The sequence below is a fragment of the Oncorhynchus masou genome, chromosome 31 (assembly GCF_036934945.1).
Source record: "Oncorhynchus masou masou isolate Uvic2021 chromosome 31, UVic_Omas_1.1, whole genome shotgun sequence".
Taxonomy (NCBI): domain Eukaryota; kingdom Metazoa; phylum Chordata; class Actinopteri; order Salmoniformes; family Salmonidae; genus Oncorhynchus; species Oncorhynchus masou.
The window spans coordinates 51,526,346-51,548,523 of NC_088242.1; the positions used below are offsets into that span (position 1 = coordinate 51,526,346).

At 42.2% G+C, this 22,178-nt stretch overlaps 1 protein-coding gene across 1 annotated transcript in view; it reads right to left on the bottom strand.

The window, feature by feature from the left end:
- Nucleotides 1-2,211: 2,211 nt before the first annotated feature.
- Nucleotides 2,212-22,178, bottom strand: part of LOC135524096 (anoctamin-1-like) — a 68,671-nt gene continuing 48,704 nt past the window's right edge. Inside the window, 6 exon segments of the mRNA XM_064951299.1 lie at nucleotides 2,212-3,744; nucleotides 4,623-4,728; nucleotides 4,937-5,121; nucleotides 12,124-12,176; nucleotides 14,778-14,930; nucleotides 21,866-22,008. Of these exon segments, the coding sequence (XP_064807371.1) occupies nucleotides 3,496-3,744; nucleotides 4,623-4,728; nucleotides 4,937-5,121; nucleotides 12,124-12,176; nucleotides 14,778-14,930; nucleotides 21,866-22,008 (889 nt within the window). The 3' untranslated portion in view covers nucleotides 2,212-3,495.

The following is a 22,178-nucleotide window of genomic DNA, read 5'->3' on the forward strand; positions in this document are numbered from 1 at the left end:
ATTTTAGAGCGGCCTTTTATTGTCCCCAGCACAAGGTGCACCTGTGTAATGATTATGCTGTTTAATCACCTTCTTGATAGGCCACAACTTTCAGGCGGATGGATTATCTTGACACAGCAGAAATGCACACTAAAAGACATTTGTGCAAAACATTTTAGAGAAATAAGCTTTTTGTGAGTATGGAACATTTCCGTGGATCTTTAATTTAAGCTCATGAAACATGGTACCAATATTTCACGTTGCGTTTACATTTTTGTTGGGTGTAAGTTATGATACTCTTTATTCGGTCCACTATCTCATCACACAACAAGTCAATTCGATGGAACATTTGCATATTTAATTTTTTCGGATTTTAGAAAATCCACAGGAAAATCTGAAGCCAATTGGATGGAAACCTAACTAGTGATTGAAAAAAACAACTTCTGGGAAGATCCAGAATTCTATCAGTTTGCTTTATTTCAGAAAATATTTTGTATTTTCCTCCAAAAAGTAAGTTTAGTCTAAAGTCTGAAAATATATATCTCTTCACAGTCCGTTTCTGATCTTTGGGTATGATTTCCAGTAAAAGTTGCTTATTTTGTCTCGTCTTAAAAAATGTCATGAGTGCTATCAAGCCAAGGAGAGGAAGTTCCGTTGTAAGCTGAAATGGAACATTTCCCTTTATTTACATCAAGAAGTGCTTCCTCTGAGTTCCATCTCCTGAAAGCTCCATTAAAACTATCTGTCCTGTCCTGGGTCAGGCCTGGCCTTTCTCAAATAACACCGGTTCCAGAACACTGCAAAGTGTCTAGGATCCTTGACTGGCTTGGCAGGATAGTAAGTTACAATAGGATTTGGTAAACACCGTTTTGATTATGTTATCAAATGATGTACGGCACTCTTACATTTACAAATGTTACTATATATAGCAGGTACACTCTATGGCCAAAAGTATGTGGATGCCCCTTCAAATGAGTGGATTCGGCTATTTCAGCCATACCCGTTGCTGACACCTGTTATATGACAGGTGTATAACATTGTGCACACTGCCATGCAATCTCCATAGACAAACATTGGCAGCAGAATGGCCTGTACTGATGAGCTCAGTCACTTTCAACAGGACACCATCATAGGATGCCACCTTTCCAGCAAGTCAGTTCATCAAATTTCTGTCCTCCTAGAACTGCCCCGATCAACTGTTAGGGCTGTTATTGTGAAGTGGAAACGTCTAGGAGCAACTCTCCAAACTGCCTCTGGAAGCAACGTTAGCACAATAACTGTTCATCGCTTCATGAAATGGGTTTCCATGGCCGAACACAAGCCTAAGCACTATGCACTATGCCAAGCGTCGGCTGGAGTGGTGTAAAGCTTGCCGCCAATGGACACTGGAGCAGTGGAAAAGCTTTCTTTGGAGTGACGAATCACGCATCACCATCTGGCAGTCGGACGGATGAATCTGGGTTTGGCGGATGCCAGGAGAATGCTAATGCCTAGTGCCAACTGTAGAGTGTGGTGAAGGAGGAATAATGGTCTGGGCTGTTTTTCATGGTTCGGGCTAGGCCCCTTAATTCCGGTGAAGGGAAATCTTAACACTTCAACATACAATGACATTCTAGACAACTCTTTGCTTCCAACTTTGTGGCAACAGTTTGGGGAAGGCCCTTTCCTGTTTCAGAATGACAATGCCCCCGTGCACAAAGCGAGGTCCATACAGAAATGGTTTGTCGAGATCAGTGTGGAAGAATTTGACTAGTCTGCACAGAGCCCTGACCTCAACCCCATCGAACACTTTTGGGATGAATGGGTATGCTGACTGTGAGCCAGGTCTAATCACCCAACATCAGTGCCCGATTTGACTAATCTCTTGTGGCGGAATGGAAGTAAGTCCCTACAGCAATGTTCCAACATGTAGTGGAAAGCCTTCCCAGAAGAGTGGATGCTGTTATTACAGCAAAGGGGGGACCAACTCCATATTAATGCCCTTGACTTTGGAATGAGATGTTCGATGAGTAGGTGTCCACATACTTTTGGCTGTGTTGTGTATTTGAACGTTGAATGTCGAATAAAAAAAACTGTTTAAACAAACTGGATTCAAAGAGATTCTATTGCATTTCACACCGATACTCTATTTTTAAATTCTAAGTTACTGCAAAGGCCGCAATCCTTTTTGGAATACATTTCTCTTCCAAGCTTAAGAACATGACAGCATTCAATAGCCATACCACGTTGTTGTTTACATTCAATTTAATGCATTATTTATTCAACATCACATCAAAATGATTTACAACATAGTCAGTATCAATACAGTAAAATATGCTGCTATGAAATTACTCTCATTTTGAATGAAGACATTAGTTTGACATATAAAAGGATCAAAGTGTCCTTGTCCTCTGAAGAAAGGCAAGTAAAGAATGAGAAATATTATGTTTCTTAGTATATCCAGTAGACAGAAGTAAGTGTAAACAATATACCATTTTAAGTACAACTGAAAGGTTTCATTTTTATTGCTCCACATGTAAAAGAATATCCTGATTGGCTTTGAAGCGTAGAAGTCACATAGTATAATGTATGTATTTTGGCAGAGAAAGATTTGCCTGAACTGTACATGTTACAACAGAGGTATATTCTTACAACACTGCTAAGTCATATATATTCTGAACTAAAGTGATTCAAAGTATTTTGCTATGTTTAGCAGCATTCTAGTCATCATATAGTGCTATTTTACTTGTATACTGTAACGCAATAAAATACTCTACTATCAGCTTTTGCTATATGATAGCATGGGAGCCCACAACCAGGTGATGTATCAACCATGCTCAACTGTGTGCTTGGTAGCTAAAAACATTTGAGATTTTTGAATCAAAGACATACAAAAACCTGTCACCCATTTAAGATGATATCCTTTGCTCTACACACATACATTTCAAGATATCCAAGTGAGTTTTTTTTAATAGTTAAAAATACAAAATAAAATAAAAATCTAGGTAAAGAAAATAATTGTTCATTAGTGTTGTGTAGCAATTGAATACAAAGTTTAGCGTTTATGAGAGTGGTTATTCGCACGGTTGCACCATGGATATGGTTGAGTCATAAGAGTAAAAGGATTATGTATTATCTACATCCTGTTTATAAAGAGGCAAACATCGAAATACCTTGTGTGCCAGATATGCTGTAACGTAAAGCACGTAAGGAACATTTTAAACAAAAATTTTCTCTCTTCTCTGGCTGCTCTGAATATGGTATATGGTCCGCCACATTTAAGATCATCCCTCAAAACCATGACCCCACTGGCTGGCAGTTCGTTAACTGGTTGGCAGATAGCTAGTTAGTTATTCACTGAATGGTTTGACAGGAAGGCATTGTGCACGGGGACTGTTTCTGTTTCTCGTAGTTCGGCCTCCGACAACATCTTGAAGGGAACACTTCTCCCTTGCTACGGAATGTCTGGACATGGATAAAGACACAGAGAGTAGTAACCCTTGGCTTAGCTAGCAAGGCTACACCTTATAGTAGCTGCTAGAAGTTGTTGGCATGCGTGTGACTGTGTGTGTGTGGGATGGAGCGCGAACGGGATATAGGGGCGTGGTTGTTGCGCCCCTTGCCGTCGCAAGGAGTCATGCTGTCTATGAACTGCATCTTGCCCTGCTCCTCCTTCATGAACAGCTCCACCATCAGGATCTTCTCCTTGTGGATCTGAAGGCTGATGTCTTTAGGGATGTCTGGGATCAACCAGTCTACGATGTCACTCATCAGCATCACCACGTTCTACAGGGAGGGAAGAGAGGTAAACTTTTCAAATATCTTTTGCCGAAATAATATTCACTTTCTTTTCCCAAATAATTGTAAATGTGTTAGCTAACATATTTTCTATTGACGCACTAATGACATCAATATAGAACATCCATATTTGGTCGGTCCACTAAGTCACTCATCAGCATCACCACACTCCACAGGAAGTGGAGAGACAGCATGTCATTGGTCAACCAGCAGGAAACAGGAAGTATACCAGGGTTCCCCAACTGGTGGCCTGTGGGTGTGGTTGTATTTGTCCCCCCATGTTTTTGAGCAAAAACTTGTTAGAAATAAAAGACTGTAAAAACACCAGGAAATCATCTCCAAGTGATTTTAATTCGGGAAATCTGTTCTCAGGGATTCCCACGCATAATAGAGAAACACATGCGATCATATACAAATGTAAGCAAGATGCGAAATGATGTTTAAGTTGCATATTATGTCTGTTAGGCCATCTTGCGGTCAATTTACAGTCTACAAATGATTTGTAATTATGTTCCGGCCCCCCAACCATCCACTCAAGAAAGGAAAATTGACCTGTGGCTGAGTCTAGTTGATAATCCCTGCTGTATACTAATCTCACAAAGCAAAATGAGTGTGTCTTTGAATACCTCATACACATACACTGTAGCTGTAAAATCTGGCACTAATTGTACACTTCCATCAACTGCATTCTTTCTTTTTTCATGCTATATTTAAACAGTTCAGGTGGAGTAAGATGAAGAGGGGAGAAGCAGTGGGAAGGGGGGGGTGGAAACAGGGATCGAACTCCGGTCTCCGGTGGGGAGGCATATAGAAGTGCTTGCAGACAAGTGTGTTACCAACTACAAAGAGACTTCTCCTCCACTCACCTGAAAGACTATGACGAAGGCCAGTCGGGCGGCCAGGACCGCCCAGAACTCTTTAGAGACCACATAGGGTGTGTTGGACCATGGAGGCTCCCTGTAGTCCTTATACCTAGAGTCAAGAGTCAACTGATCAAAGACTAAAGCAGATAGCAGAGGTCCGTGGAACAGACGACACCGCAACAACTATTTATTTTTTATGCATGACAAAAACTGGTAACACTTTTTTTTTACAGTACAGAAAATGAAGACATTACATGGTCATTACACTGTAATTACAACAATTGAAGTTGTTGACCCAGTGCTGTGTGTTATCTCACCTACACATCTCCACCTGGTAACCCAGATGATGAGGATCCATAGGTTCTTTACCATCCTGGAAGTCTGAGACGTTAAAATAGGACATGGTGTGGTTGACAAAGCCGTGCATGGAGCCATCTGGGCTGTACATGTACTGGTAGACTAGCCTCGGGATGAAGTCTGACGTGAAGGAGATCACAAACGCCTGGCGAGAGACCGACAGTGATCAATGAGAAAGCACCTGAAGACAAGTAAGAATGTAACAAATGTGACCCGTCTCAAGAACCTAGGCGTATGTCACACATCGCTTCTTCACATTTGAACGTTTTAATTTAAAAAAAATTCATATATGCTGGCTGTGGCAAGCTACTCACCGTCAAACCACCATGCCTACTCTCTCTCACATTGTGACTGAAGGCTGAATGATGTTCAATGAGCTGCTGGTAGAGCCAATGGTTTCTTCTTCAGAAAACCATTGAACATAACCAAAAAAATACAGCAAATGAGCAGACGTATTTGTTTATTCAGTACCAGTCAAAAGTTTGGACACACCTACTCAGGTGTATTTCTTTATTTTGACTATTTTCTATGTTGTAGAAAAGTAGTGAAGACATCAAAACTATGAAATAACACATATGGAAGCATGTCGTAACCAAAAAAGTGTTAAACAAATCCAAACATGTTTTATATTTGAGATTCTTCAAAGTAGCCACCCTTTGAGCCAATCAGTTGTGTTGTGACAAGGTAGGGATGGTATGCAGAAGATAGCCCTATTTGGTAAAAGACCAAGTCCATATTATGGCAAGAACAGCTCAAATAAGCAAAGAGAAACGACAGTCCATCATTACTTTAGGACATGAAGGTCAGTCAATCCGGAAAACTTCATGAACTTTGAAAGATTCTTCAAGTGCAGTTGCAAAAACCATCCAGCGCTATGATGAAACTGGCTCTCATGAGGACCGCCACAGGAAAGGAAGACCCAGAGTTACCTCTGCTGCAAAGGATAAGTTCATTAGAGTTAATTAAGAAATTGCATCCCAAATAAATTCACATCTCAACATCAACTTTTCAGAGGGGACTGCATGAATCAGGCCTTCATGGTCGAATTTCTGCAAAGAAACCACTACTAAAGGACAACAATAAGAATAAAGTATTTGCTTGGGCCAAGAAACACGAGCTCAGGACAGACAAAGTAGGTGACACAGAGTAGGTGAACGGATGACCTCCACATGTGTGGTTCTTTGACCAAGAAGGAGAGTGATGTAGACCTGGCCTCCACAATCACCTGATCCCAAACCAATTGAGATGGTTTGGGATGAGTTGGACCGCAGAGTGAAGGAAAAGCAGCCAACAGGTGCTCAGCATGTGTGGGAACTACTTCCAAACTGCATCAGATGACCTGGCCTCCACAATCACCCGATCCCAAATCAATTGTGATGGTTTGGGATGAGTTGGACCGCAGAGTGAAGGAAAAGCAGCCAACAGGTGCTCAGCATATGTGGGAACTACTTCCAAACTGTTGGAAAAGCATTCTAGGTGTGTCACGTTGGTATAAATGGGTCGGGAGACAGGCGCAGGAATGCATAATAGGGTTTTTTATTTCTCAAATTAAAGTGTGCCGTGTAAAGGCATGGGGGCGAAGACCAAACAAACACGTAACAAAACACAGGGTAGAAACCAAAACAAAAGAGCGAGGAGTACATCGAGTAAATACACAATCGCACAATGATTTTCAAACGGGACGAGAACCGCAATCATCTGCATAATATACGTGGCACCAAAGCCAAAACAACATAGCACAGGTACTCACACGAACCAACAGACATTGTAACAATAATCGACAGGACAATGATGAACAAAGGGCACACTTATACAATTACTAATCAATAGGGGCCAGGTGTGCGTAATGAAAGTTCCGGAGGGATCCGTGACAAGGTGAAGCCGGTTGAGAGAATGCCAAGAGTGTGAGCTGTCATCAACGCAAAGGGTGGCTACTTTGAAAAATCAAAAATCAAAACTATATATTTGGATTTATTTCACACTTTCTTTGGTTACAAAATGATTCCATGTGTGTTTTTTCATAGTTATGATGTCTTTAGGGTAGCCTAGTGGTTAGAGCGTTGGACTAGTAACCGGAAGGTTACGAGTTCAAACCCCTGAACTGACAAGGTACAAATCTGTCGTTCTGCCCCTGAACAGGCAGTTAACCAAGGCCGTCATTGAAAATAAGAATTTGTTCTTAACCTGTTACATCTATGGGGGCGCTATTTCATTATTGGATAAAAAACGTGCCCGTTGTAAGCGCAATATTTTGTCACAAAAAGATGCTCGACTATGCATATAATTGACAGCTTTGGAAAGAGGACACTGACGTTTCCAAAACTGCAAAGATATTGTCTGTGAGTGCCCCAGAACTGATGCTACAGGCGAAACCAAGATGAAACTTCAACCAGGAAATGAGCAGGATTTTTGAGGCGCTGTTTTTCATTGTCTCCTTATATGGCTGTGAATGCGCAAGGAATGAGTTTGAAAAATCAAAAATCAAAACTATATATTTGGATTTATTTCACACTTTCTTTGGTTACAAAATGATTCCATGTGTGTTTTTCATAGTTATGATGTCTTTGGGGTAGCCTAGTGGTTAGAGCGTTGGACTAGTAACCGGAAGGTTACGAGTTCAAACCCCCGAACCGACAAGGTACAAATCTGTCGTTCTGCCCCTGAACAGGCAGTTAACCCACTGTTCCCAGGCCGTCATTGAAAATAAGAATTTGTTCTTAACTGACTTGCCTGGTTAAATAAAGGTAAAATAAATAAATAAAATATTCTGCAAAGTAGAACATAGCAAGAGCAAAGAAAAACCTCTGAATGAGTAGGTGTGTCCAAACGTTTCACTTGTACTGTATAATATTTGCACGTTATCTGTGGAGTAAATACTGACACAAATGTTTCTGTTAAAGGCAAATTTCAGCAGATAATATCGGCCAACGGCTTTATCGGTTGGGCTCTAGTAATGCTATATTGGTTGAATATAGGGGTCAACTTCAGCAAAAGGAGCGCTGTCTTCAGTGTGCTTTATACCATCTACAAAAATGGAATCCCATTTTATTGGTCACATACACATATTTAGCAGATGTTATTGTGGGTGTAGCGAAATGCTTGTGTTCCTAGCACCAACAGTGCAGAATTCACAACAATACACACAAATCTAAAAGTATATTAATGGAATTAAGAAATATATAAATATTAGTCGGAGTCGGAGTGGCATTGACTAAAATACAGTAGACTAGAATACCATAATACAGTATATACATATGAAATGAGTAAAGCAGTATGAAAACACTATTACAGTGACTAGTGTTCCATTATTAAAGTGACCAGTGATTCCATGTCTATGTATATTAGGCAGCAGCCTCTAAGGTGCAGGGTAGAGTAACCTAGTGATTGCTATTTAACATTCTGATGGCCTTGAGATAAACTCAGCAAAAAAAGAAAGTCCCTTTTTCAGGACCCTGTCTTTCTAAGATAATTCGTAAAAATCCAAATAACTTCACAGATCTTCACTGTAAAGGGTTTAAACACTGTTTCCCATGCTTGTTCAATGAACCATAAACAATGAATGAATATGCACATATGGAACGGTCGTTAAGACACTAACAGCTTACAGACAATAGGCAATTAAGGTCACAGTTATGAAAACATAGGACACTAAAGAGACCTTTCTACTGACTCTGAAAAACACCAAAAGAAAGATGCCCAGGGTCCCGGCTCATCTGCGTGAACGTACATTAGGCATGCTGCAAGGAGGCATGAGGACTGCAGATGTGGCCAGGGCAATAAATTGTAATGTCCGTACTGTGAGACGCCTAAGGCAGCGCTACAGCGAGACAGGATGGACAACACATGTAACAACACATGCACAGGATTGGAACATTGGAACATCACACCTGCGGGACAGGTACAGGATGGCAACAACAACTGCCCGAGTTACACCAGGAACGCACAATCCCTCCATCAGTGCTCAGACTGTTCACAATAGGCTGAGAGAGGCTGGACTGAGGGCTTGTAGACCTGTTGTAAGGCAGGTCCTCACCAGACATCACCGGCAACAACGTCGCCTTAGCGACCGCAGCTGCAAACGCAGGTTAGGAAGGAACAGACAGAGTATCCCATCTACCACACAACGGTGTTCTACCACACAACAACGTTACTAAAACTTATTCAAGTGACCACCAGAGACATTCTTCAAAGGACAAAGGACTCGGTTTGGCAACACGGCCTTCCGTCTACCACCAACCTACTGAAGCGCAGCTCAGAGTAAATATTTATTGCATTTTCCTTTTCCAAATGGCCGGTAATTTAGAATGCATAAGATACTGTATTTACGATAGCACAGCTTCTTCCCTTTGTTCCACAGTCTCCCGCTCTTTCACTCAAACCCAGCCCCTTTTCCTTTGTGTAACAAGCTGCCATATCTGTTCCGGCCGCTAGGGATGTTTCCTATGAAGTAAAGAATTATCCCAGTATAATTAATTCTTTGTATATGTTATTCTGTGTGATTAGTTAGGTATTTAGTAAATAAATAATTAAACCCAATTTTGGTGATTCAACTTGTTAGCCAGGATTCTTGCAGATAACCAAGAATTTACAACTTTCAGAATATGAGACTGAAGTAAGATGATGATTAATGTTGACTGCTATTGATGTAAAATATTGCTAAATCTTTAAGAGTTTATTCGGAAGATAACAGCTCTATAAATATTATTTTGTGGTGCCCAACTCTCTAGTTAATTACATTTACCTGATTAGCTCAATCAGGTGATATTAATTACAGAGAAAGTATTTTACAGAATAGCATGTCATAGCAATTAATCCGGCATAGCCAAAGACACGACAACAGGAATGTCAGTGTTCTGCCATGGCCAGCGAAGACCCCGTTCTCAATCCCATTGAGCACGTCTGGGACCTGTTGGATCGGAGGGTGAGGGTTAGGGCCATTCCACCGAGAAATTTCCGGGAATTTTCAGGTGCCTCGGTGGAATAATGGGGTAACAGCTCACAGCAAGAACTGGAAAATCTGGTGCAGTCCAGGAGGAGGAGATGCACTGCAGTACTTAATGCAGCTGGTGGCCACACCAGATACTGACTATTACATTTGATTTTGACCCCCCCTTTGTTCAGGGACACATTATTCCATTTATGTTAGTCACATGTCTGTGGAACTTGTTCAGTTTATGTCTCAGTTGTTGAATCTTGTTAAGTTCTTACAAATATTTACACGTTAAGTTTGCTGAAAATAAACAAAGTTGACAGTGAGAGGACGTTTCTTTTTTTGCTGAGTTTAGAAGCTGTTTTTCAGTCTCTCGGTCCCAGTTTTGTTGCACCTGTACTGACCTCGCCTTCTGGATGATAGCGGGGTGAACAGGCCCTGGCTCGGGAGATTGATGTTCTTGATTATCTTTTTGGTCTCCTGTGACGTCGGGTGCTGTAGGTGTCCTGGATGGCAGGCAGTGTGCCCCGGTGATGCGTTGGGCCGACTGCACCATCCTCTGGAGAGCCCTGCTGTTGCGGGTGGCGCAGTTGCCGTACCAGGCGGTGGGTGATACAGCCCGACAGGATGCTCTCAATCATGCATCTGTAGAAGTTTGTGAGGGTCTTAGGGGCCAAATGGAATTTCTTCAGTCTCCTGAGGTTGAAGACGCACTGTCGCGCCTTCTTCACCACACTGTCTGTGTGGGTGGATCATTTCAGATAGTCAGTGATGTGTATGCCGAGAAACTTGAAGCTTTCCACCTTCATTGCGGTCCCGTCAATGTGGACAAGGGCGTGCTCCTTCTGCTTTTTCCTGAAGTCCATAATCGACTCCGCCAGGGCCCTCGCCTCCTCCCAGTAGGCTGTCTCGTCATTGTTAGTAATCAAGACTACTACTGTTGTGTTGTCTGCAAACTTTATGATTGAGTTGGAGGCACCAGAAGCGGGAGCCTTTATTCATGTCTGTGGAATGTACTGAGAACCCAGCTGGCTGAATGGACGGGGACAGTATATCCAGAGAGAACCATGATTCTCTGAAACAGAGTATGTTACAGTCCTTGATGTCTCCCTGGAAAAATATCCTCACCCTGAGCTCATGTACTTTATTCTCCAGATAGTGAACATTAACAAGTAAAATACTCGGAAGTGGTGGATGGTTTACCCGCCTCCTGAGTCGGACTAGAAGTTCACTCCGAATACCTATTCTCCGCCGGCAGCATCTTGGAGCAGCCTCTGGGATAAGTTCAGTTGCCCTGGGGGGTGCAAACAAAGGATCCAATTTGGGAAAGTTGCATTCCTGGTCGTAGTGCTGGTGAGTTACCGCCGCTCTGATATCCAAAAGATATTTCCGGCTGTATGTAATAACACAAAAAAAGTTCTGGGCTAATAATGTAAAAAATAACACAAAAAAACAAATACAGCAAAGTTGCTTAGGCGCTAGAAGCAGAGCTGCCATATCTGTCAGTGCCATCTTGCTGTTTCATCTGCAACTCTCTGCCTGCCAGCACATAGGGTGACTGACTGTTAACAGAAATGTTAGCCCTAACCCTAACCTGTGAAGTTGGCCAGTACCCACGTGATATTTGGTTCTGGGTTCCGCGATTTGTCAGCACATAAACCTACAGTGAATCCAAGGCCTTAAAGTAAAAACACATTGACATCCTGTACTGTTGAAAACCTTATCAATAAGAGAATGGAGGTGATGAAATCCCTCCCTCCCTTCCATCTTGATTGAATGTCATAAATAACCCAGATCTGGATCTCAACTCACCATTGCCATGACGATTGTGATCCCTTTGGAAGTGAAGTGTGAGCCCGGTGTCGGATTTATAACCAAGCTAGCTCTCTTTCTGACCAAGTATGGTCTTCTCTGCACAGAGGGGCAGGCATTTAAAAGCCATATTATGAACTTTTACAAGTAACCCCCCAAAAGTGGGGGTAAATTCCCAGTAAATGTTGTGTGGACCAGGGCTGAGCTTCAATGAAATATGTTCTAGTTTTAAGTGCAGACTTGTTATTGTTGAGGGGGTTGTGGAATGGATAAGATGGAATAAAAAAACAGTACCTTTGGCAGAACATTCAAAACAATCAAAACAGTATATGTTAGTCAGATTTCTTTTACATTTTTATCATTTGGTCACTGTTATGTTTTGCTGGGATTACAGGAATGACTTACGTTTATGATGACGGCCACTTTAGCCACACCTCGGAGAAGGTTGTACCATATACCTAGAATCAGAGAAGCAGAATCACATGAGAGTTAGAACTCTTGATGGTAATTGATATTACAATCTTATAACAAATATATTTGTTAATTAAGGCGATTATAATCACACAGAGTTCCATTCATTGGGTTCCATTCCTCAACAATCATTCTCTTCGGGTACATTTTAAACATGAATAGCCCCATTTGACATGGATTTTCGTTATAATTTAATTGTTTTATCAAGGAATATCAAGGTAATTTGCTTATAAATGGTTTCACACCAGTTCTGTCTAAAAGCCCAGCTTCCCTACTTCAAAACACTTGGCCTTGAATGACTATGGGGTATCGGGTTACAAATCCACAGCCATTAGAGGCTCGGGAGTCCCGCCTTAATGGTCATTTGCTGATTGGACGGTCTGTTAATTTGTGACGAAATGGTACGTTACAGGTACAGCGATAGGAAACAGTCGCATCGTTCTATGACAAACACACATCAATTTATATTGAATCAAATAAAAATAAAAACGAACACAATTGCAAGATACAAAACCACTTTGTCTTCATCAAAAAAAAGGACAAATCAACTCATTCACAGGGCTAGAGACAGCAATGATTAAGAGCAGTGCACCACAAAATAAGTCAGATTTTCCCTTACCGGTAACTAAATACAAAATTATTACAGTATTAAGGCAGCTGAAATCTTACATCATGTCAACTTCATAGTTGATTGTGAGTATATGTATATTATATGTAGATGAAATGTTTCAAGCCCTTTTCCCCCATGTTTCATGGGTAGGTTGATCATAGCATACGAAATTTGCCTACCGCCCTGACTGATCCACGTACGATGCAATCGCCATTGGCACTGCACACTGCCCTCACCTACCTGGGCAAAAGGAACGCATATGTGAGGATGCTGTTCATCATCTACAGCTCGGCCTTCAATACCATAGTGGCCTCTAAGCTCACCACAAACGGCAACTGGGTCCAGGACTTCCTGATGGGCCGCCCCCTTGGGTGGTGAAGGTAGCCAATATTACCTCCTCGACACTGATTATGAACATGATAGCCCAACAACAGTGCGTCCTCAGTTCCATCCTGTACACCCTGTATACCCACAACTGTGTGTCCTCGCACAATTTGCTGATGACACTTCAGGAGGAACCAGGCTGGGCACACCCCCATCCACATCACTGGAGTCGCCGTGGAGACGGTCTGAAATGGTCAAACCACATGGACACAGTGGTGAAAAAGGCACGACAGCGACTTTTCAACCTCAGGAAGCTGAAAAGAAATTGGCCTGTCTCCGAGGGGCCCTCAGGGCAGGCCACATTTTTTTCATCTTCCTGAGGTTGAAAAGTCGCTGTCGTGCCTTTTTCACCACTGTGTCCATGTGGTTTGACCATTTCAGACCGTCTCCACGGCGACTCCAGTGATGTGGATGGGGGTGTGCTCACCACGGTGTTCATGTGGTTTGACCATTTCAGCTCCTCGGAGATGAGTATGCCGAGAACCTTAACATTTTTGACTGTCTCCACGGTGAGAGCAGAGCACCAGAGCACCATCGAGAGCATACTGTCGGGCTGAATCACAGCCTGGTACGGCAACTCCACTGCCGCGGACCCCAAGGAAATACAGAGGGTTGTACACTCAGCAAAACTTACCTTTCGGAGCACACTGCCTGCCCTCCAGGACACCTACAACACCAGGTGTATCAGGAAGCCCAAGAAGACCATCAGGGACCCCAGCCACCTGAGCCATGGCCTGTTCTCCTCATTTCCATCACTCAGATGCGGGCAGTAGAGTAGCATCATGGCAAAAACTGTAAGACTGGCTAATAGCTTCTACCCCCAGACCATCAGGCTGCTGAATAGCCACCACTAGTCAGCCACAGTACCTACTCCCCCCCCAAAGAATCTGAGCTTTCTAACCGCTTAAAAGTACAGGGCTATGTTTTATATGTTTTATATGGTCATCCACTTAACATTCACACTCCAGAGCATTTGTGACTATGTGCTATACATCCGTCATTCATTCATTCCTATGATAATTGATCTCCTGAAGAAGCTATCCATTTCCTTTCTTTCTGTGCGCCCAAATGTTTGGATATAATGGTCAAGTTATCAGGTTCTTAGCTAGCTAGCTAGTTAATGAGGTACCATACATGACGGAAAAAGGTGTAAAACAAATGGTTAACATTCCCGCAAACAGTTTTAGAACAGCACCCCAACATGGTTTAAAATGACATTTGGGCTAGAAAGATAAGTTTTCACTGTAGTAATGCTGCAAGCATTACGCTAACGAAACTGCGCTTGTGAAACAGCGGTACTGCGAAGCCTTATAATTCCAACCATTATTATAAAAAAATTATAATCCCAAATTCAAACTACAGGTCGCAGAGCAAGATATCGCACACCAAATTGGTCGCACTGTTGAAGCCCTGGGTTACATGGTAAGGAAAAACTCAAGGGACCGAAGAATCCCAAAGACAACAAGTGTTTTTTCCCCTTCTTTGTAAATTACTTGTATTGGAGTGACTTCAATATTGTGTTTAAGGAATCAATATAGGAGTGTAATAAAAAAAACGAACCTGTGTGCAGACAGAGTTTGAACAGTAAACCCACCAATGTCTTTTGCCCTCGCAGCAACCGGCCTCCTGAGCTCAGCCACAAACTTCTTGGCATCCAGGCGTATCTCGATGATGTTGTTGAGCAGGGCGAACAGTGGGGCCAGAGGAAACGACGCCACGAACAAGGTCACAAACCCAAACTGGATTACTGCAAGGACACAGATATACATCGCCTTCATAAAGTATTCACACTCCTTGACTTTCTCCACATGTTGTTGTGTTACAGCCTGAATTTAAAATGGATTCAATTGAGATTTTGTGTCACTGGCCGACACACTATAACCTATAATGTTAAAGTGGAATTATGTTTTTAGACATTTTTACAAATAGATCGAAAATGAAAAGCTGAAAGCTATCTTGAGTCATTAAGTACTCAACCACTTCGTTATGGAAAGCCCAAACAAGTTGAGGAGTAAATATGTTCTTAATAAATCACATAATAAGTTACATAGACTCACTCCATGTGAGTCTATGTAGGAAACTGCTCAGCAACTTCACCATGAGGCCAATGGGGACTTTAAAACAGTTACTGAGTTTAATGGCTGTGAAAGGAGAAAACTGAGGATGGATCAACATCATTTGAGTTACTCCACAATACTAACCTAATTGACAGCATCAAAAGAAGGAAACCTGTATATGCATCCTGTTTCCAACAAGGCAATAAAGTAAAACTGCTAAAAATGTGGGAAAGAAATTAACTTTATGACCTGAATATAAAGCCTTATATGTTTGGAGCAAATCCAAAACAACACATCACTGACAACCACTCTTCATATTTTGAAGTATGATGGTGGCTGAATCATGTTATGAGTGTGCTTGTCATCAGCAAGGATTAGGGAGTTTTTATTTAACTTAAATAAATGGAATAGAGCTAAGAAAAGGCAAAATCCTAAAGGAAACCCTGGTTCAGTCTGCTTTCCAACAGAGACTTAGAGACAAATTCACCTTTTATCAGGACAATAACCGAAAACACAACACAATGGAGATGCTTACAGTACCACGATGACATTGAATGTTCCTGTTTGGCCTAGTTATAATTTTGACTTAAATTGGCATGATCAACAACCAATTTGACAGAGCTTGAAGAATTTGTAAAACAACAATGTGAAAATATTGTAGAATCCAGATGCAAAGCTCTTGGAATCCCAGAACGCCTCACAGCTGTTATCACTGCCAAAGGTTTTCAATATATTTTCTAACATTTCTAAAAACACGTTTTTTTTTTACTTTGTCATTATGGGGTATTGTGTGTAGAGGTGTGTATGGTGGATAACTTTTTTTTTTTAATACATGTTGAATTCAGGCTGTAACACAAGACATGTGGAATAAGTCAAGAGTTGTGAACACTTTCTGAAGGCACTGTAGAGAGACATCCTATGAATACAGGCTCTGATCACTCGACAAGACTAAACAAATCAATCAAAAGAGATTCTCTGAACCTCACATCACACTGCAACGAGCACTGAAACATGCTCATGTTAAAGGTTTCTGCCCTCATCACATGTAGGATAACAAGAAACACTTGAATGACCCTTGTAAATGTATAAATAAACTAAATAAGAACATTTGTTACGTAGTAACAACTTTGACCTTTAGGTAATTCAAAGCAACATCATCCTCCTAAGTGGTTAACTTATTGAAGCAGCTGAAGATAATTATGGGAGTGGACCAGACCAGAGAGAACAGAACAGGGAGACTCTTCATTGGTCTTGCAGAGAGAGGAGACATAGGGAGGGGGCAGGCAGGGAGTGGACATGGTGAGGGAAGGGGCATGGACATTTGAGGGGGAGGAGAAGGTGAGGGGCAGGGAGAGGCAGGGATGAGGGAGGGAGGGGCAGTTACCATGGAGTAGAGACAGTGAGGGGATGGAAAAGGGATGGGGGCAAGAGGGAGCACGCAGGGACCTGAGAGGGGGTAGACCGGGACGCAGGCCAGAGGAAAGCTGATCGGACCAGAGACCCAGGCTTTAATCTCTACTGACATGGAGCCAACGCATGACCAAGCCCAGAATGCCACTCTCTCATAAACCCAGTTCTACCCCTGTACCCCTAGTACTCTGTAATGTCACATCACAACCTCAGTAGTACCCCTCATACTCTTTGATCCACACAGCAAGGGTACATTGAAAAACACTTCAGACAGGTTTTGCATTGTAGTGTTTTCACTGTTAAATGTTCTCTCTCTCTCTCTCTCTAGCCACACACACACACACACACACACACACACACACACACACACACACACACACACACACACACACACACACACACACACACACACACACACACACACACACACACACACACACACACACACACACACACACACACACACACACACACACACAGTTCTCAGTTGAGTTTGAGAAGCAGGTGCTCTTCAAAAGCCATCCTAGGGGAAATCGAACACCACAAGGTGCAGCATTTTGTGAAATTTTGACAACCCTTATAATAAATGTGTGGAACTTGGGTGTGCCTGGTGAAGGTTTGGACTACTAGACTCAATGCCTGCAGGTTAGGAACATTGGATAAGAACATTCCTCTTACAATCTCTTAATACCCATAATGTGGGAGCGTGAAACATATGCGATGCCATGAAAATGAAGTTAAGTCTTGAACTCTCTGAGAATAGACCTACTCACCGGGCATTAACTGAGAGTCACTGCATCTTCTGAGAGTGACGTAAGTTAAAAAGCCCTGGAACTGGGGTCTCCTATTGTTTAAGACATTCTCAAGATTACAGAGAGCAGACAGAGAACAAACAATGTATGTCTTAAGAGCTGTCTCAGCAGTTCTCTTAGATTGCAAACACACGATAATCTGAGAGATACAGATGTAGGATCTTCATTTGAACCAGTTTGCTACAGCAGGAAAATAATCCCGCAGCAACAGGAAATGTTAATTGTTATGTAGATTATAATTCATGGGCATTTCGGTAAAAGGGTTGAAACATTTTTCTGTGAAGGGAAAATCAAGTCTGAAATTTCTAAATGGAAATTACAAACTTCAGAAGCCTTTTTAAACCTCAAATACACGACACATTTCACATTTCCTGTACCGCAGAAAAGTTCTCCTGCTACAGGGTTATCAAAATAAGATCCTACATCTGTAGATCTTGAAAGAGAGAGAGAGATGGAGTATCGATACAGTTGAGAGAGATAGAGAGAGAGAGTGAGAGATAGATAGAAAGATGAAGCAATCGAGACACTTGAGAAAGAGAGAGAAGAAGACAGGCAAAGCAAGATGAGGGCCACAGGACCAGGGCCATTTTGACTAAACTATGGGACAGAAGAGGTGTGTGCCAACAGGAGGATCTGCATAAAACACTGCTGTCTGTCGTTGAGGAGAAGGCCCATGGTGTAGGTTTGGTACAGAGTAAGGAAGTAATTCATTCAATTAGTTATGTGCTTGGCTTAGGAGCAATTCAATTATAAAACGGTAATGAGTTTCCAGGATGAATAAAAACAATATTCGTCTAACTCCCACACGAAGAGGAAGTATGTTTCTTTTAAATACTGTATCTTGATGCTCCAGATATTCTTGTTTCACTCAATGAACATGAGCATCAAGTGCATTTGGAAAGTATTGAAAACACTTGACTTTTTCCACATTTTTGTTACATTATAGCCTTATTCTAAAAACATTTTTTACAAAATAATTATCTTCCACAATCCTTCACACAATCCTTCACACAATACCCCATCATGACAAAGCAAACCAGGTTTTTAGACATTTTTGCAAATGTATTAAAAATCAAAACCAGAAATACCTTATTTACATAAGTATTCAGACCCTTTGCTATGAGACTCGAAATTGAGCTCAGGTGCATCCTGTTTCCATTGATCATCCTTGAGATGTTTCTACAACTTGATTGGAGTCCACCTGTGGTAAATTCAATTGATTGGACATGACTTGGAAAGGTACACAACTGTCTATATAAGGTCCCACAGTTGACAGTGCATGTCAGAGCAAAAACCAAGCCATGAGGCAGAAGGAATTGTCCGTAGAGCTCTGAGATTGTGTGGAGGGAACAGATCTGGGGAAGGGAACCACACAAATTCTGCAGCATTGAAGGTCCCCAAGAACACAGTGGCCTCCCTCATTCATAAAAGGAAGAACTTTGGAACCACCAAGATTCTTCCTAGAGCTGGCTGACGAGACAAATTGAGCAATCTGGGCATAAAGGTCCTTGGTCGGCCTCCTGGGTGGCGCAGTGGTCTAGGGTGCTGCATCGCAGTGCTAGCTGTGCCACCAGAGACCCTGGGTTCGAGCCCAGGCTCTGTCGCAGCCGGCCCATGGGGTGACGCACAATTGGCCTAGGATTAGGGAGGATTTGGCCCGTAGGGATATCCTTGTCTCATCGGGCACTAGCGACTCCTGTGGCGGGCCGGGCGCAGTGCACACTAACCAGGTCGCCAGGTGCACAGTGACACATTGACCCGATGGTCACTCTGACAGAGCTCTAGAGCTCCTCTGTGGAGATGGGACAACGACCCAAGTCTCTGAACGTCCTTGAGGGGCCCAGCCAGAGCCTGGACTTGAACCTGATTGAACATCTCTGGAGAGACCTGAAAATAGCTGTGCAGCAACGCTCCCCATCTAACCTGACAAAGCTTGAGAGGATCTGAAGAGAAGAATGGGAGAAATTCACCAAATATATGTGTAGTGTCATACCCAAGAAGACTCACTGCCAAATATGCTTCAACAAAGTACTGAGCAAAGGGTCTGAATGCTTTTTTAAAATGATAAATTAGCAAACATTTCTAACAACTGTTTTTGCTTTGTTATTATGTGTGTAGATTGATGAGTGGAAAAAACAATTTAATCCATTTTAGAGCAAGGCCGTGACCTAACAACATTTTGAAAAAGTCTAGGGGTCTGAATACTTTCCGAAGGCACTGTACAAGTGACTCTACACACACGCACACCCACTCACATACAACCATCATATACACTGCTGCTACTCTCTTTATCATATATCCCGATGCCTAGTCATCTTACCCAATATACATATTGACCTCTATCACATCCTCCATGCCTCCAGCACCTCTGTACTGCAAATATGGTACTGGAACTTACTAACCCTGTATATAGTATGCTTACTTACTTTCTTGTGTGTTTTTGTTTTACTTTATGTAATTTTTTGTATTACACTGTTATAGATTTCTGCATTTTTAGGTTTAGTACTTAAAAGAAAGACATTTCACTGCACATTAAAAACTGGAATCTTGAACATTGCTTTTTTTGAGTACTTTACTCTAAAATGTCCATACTTATAGTGCAGGAAAAATTATGTCTTAAATAATCGATATTCTACTCAATCAATGTTACTTTACAGTAAACACAAATACAGAATTTGAATAATAAAAAAACTTAAGATCCTATCCCCAAATCTTTTTTCCCCCCATACAGCCTTTGCAACACATTATCCAATACCCTGTTAAATATTTAAGTCATACATATCTTCTACCAGCTCATCAAAAGACATGGGCTCTAATTACCTAGCTGAGGAAAAAGGCCTGTGGGTCTCTCATCTATTAATTGTGTCTATCTTTGACATTTGCCAGCCACCTGAGGTTTCATCAGCATTCAAGTCAATACAAAATAAAAGCCATCTCCATCTAATTCTTGAATCAATCTATTCACATCTGCCGGTTTGAAGCTGGAGCCAAACTCAGTACAGTGAGACTAAAAAGCTTTGCTTATTTGATGCAATTAATTGACCATCATTTCTAAACCAACATGAAGGCCTATCAGAATTCTCTCACGACGGGCTACATCTAAAGATCTCCATAACAACAAAAACAAGGATATTTGTTTTATTCATCACAGGGTCTCACTGGTCCTCTGGCCAACAGAAATAAACCCTGAGTTTACTCAGTAGAGACCCCAGTCCTCACAGTTTCCACAACTTTACTGTGCCACTTCCTGTTGACATGACAGTGTTCCAGGCCGAATACACTGCTGTCACACTGCACGCATCAACCAATGGCTGTGTGGCACGTCATTGACTGCTTAGTCGGGCACCTCGGCATCAGATTGCTAGATCATATGATGTGGTCAGCTGATTTGTTAAACACCTATCCAGGTGCTATGTGATCCGTCATGCGACTGCAAAATAGTCTACCTAGAATGCTACCATTCTGCTGACCTTGAAAGGGACCTTCTTCCACCTGCTGTGACACTTGTCTTTGAATGAAGGTGCCAACTAACCAGCTTGTGGATTGTGCTACCAGTGGTCCTTCACATGTTATCACCTTTTGAGGATAACATGTATTAAAGCATTTATAACAGTGATATTGTCCTACACTCTTGGAAAAAAGGGTGCTATCCAGAACATGAAAGGGTTCTCCGGCTGTCCCCTTAGGAAAACCATCTGAAGAACCCTTTTTGGTTCCAGGTAGAACCCTATTGGGTTCTACATAGAACCCTTTCCCCAGAGGGTTCTACATGGAACACAAAATAGTTCTATGGGGACAACCAAAAAAATTCAAAATTCAACATGGGAATGGAACCTTCTTCACAGTACAGTACAGCTATTTTGGACCAAAGCCCACTCGAATTACCATAGCAGTGGTGTGCAGTGTGAAATATCTACCATACTAAAAACATGTCACAGTCACAGTGCAGCAGCAGAATGGGTTTGGTTACCTCACACCTAGAGGTCAGGCAACAGTTCCCTCACATCTCAATTGGAACATAAAGGAGAATCGGAAATGCTGTTGTTACCTTGCTTTCAAACCAAGGTGCATGAAAATGGAGAAAACAAGCAGAGAAAGAAGAGGATTTTAAAATAAACTGGACAATGTAGACAAGACATGCATATCCAGTTTACGATTTGCATGGCATTGAATGTATTTAAAGTCGACATTCTATATTCAAAACAAATAATTGAGAATAGGGTCTGTCTGACTGATTGGCCTTGCTACCGAAGGTCTCACAGGGTGCTCTGGCAGTGTCAGAGGGTTCAACAAACGCACACATAAACGCGCGCACGCACACATAAACGCGCGCACGCACGGTCGCAAGCACGCACACTCGTACGCACGTCCACACACACGCGCACACAGAGAGAGAGACTCACTCATCTCCATGTACTCTGGAGTGAGGCCTGCGAAGGGCTCTAGGAAGTGGTCCGTCTCATAGCGCTGTAACTTCTTCTCCCTCTCCTCTTCCTGGAAGGACCTTCTCTTAGACTTGATGTACCTGATCAACTTCTTCAGCTTCCTGCACACAAAGGATCACAATCACAAGACGCCATACAGCATATAGGGCAGTTACAGACAGGGACACAGTCACAGACAGGGACACAGTCACAGACAGGGACACAGTCACAGACAGGGACACAGTTACAGACAGGGACACAGTTACAGACAGGGACACAGTTACAGACAGAG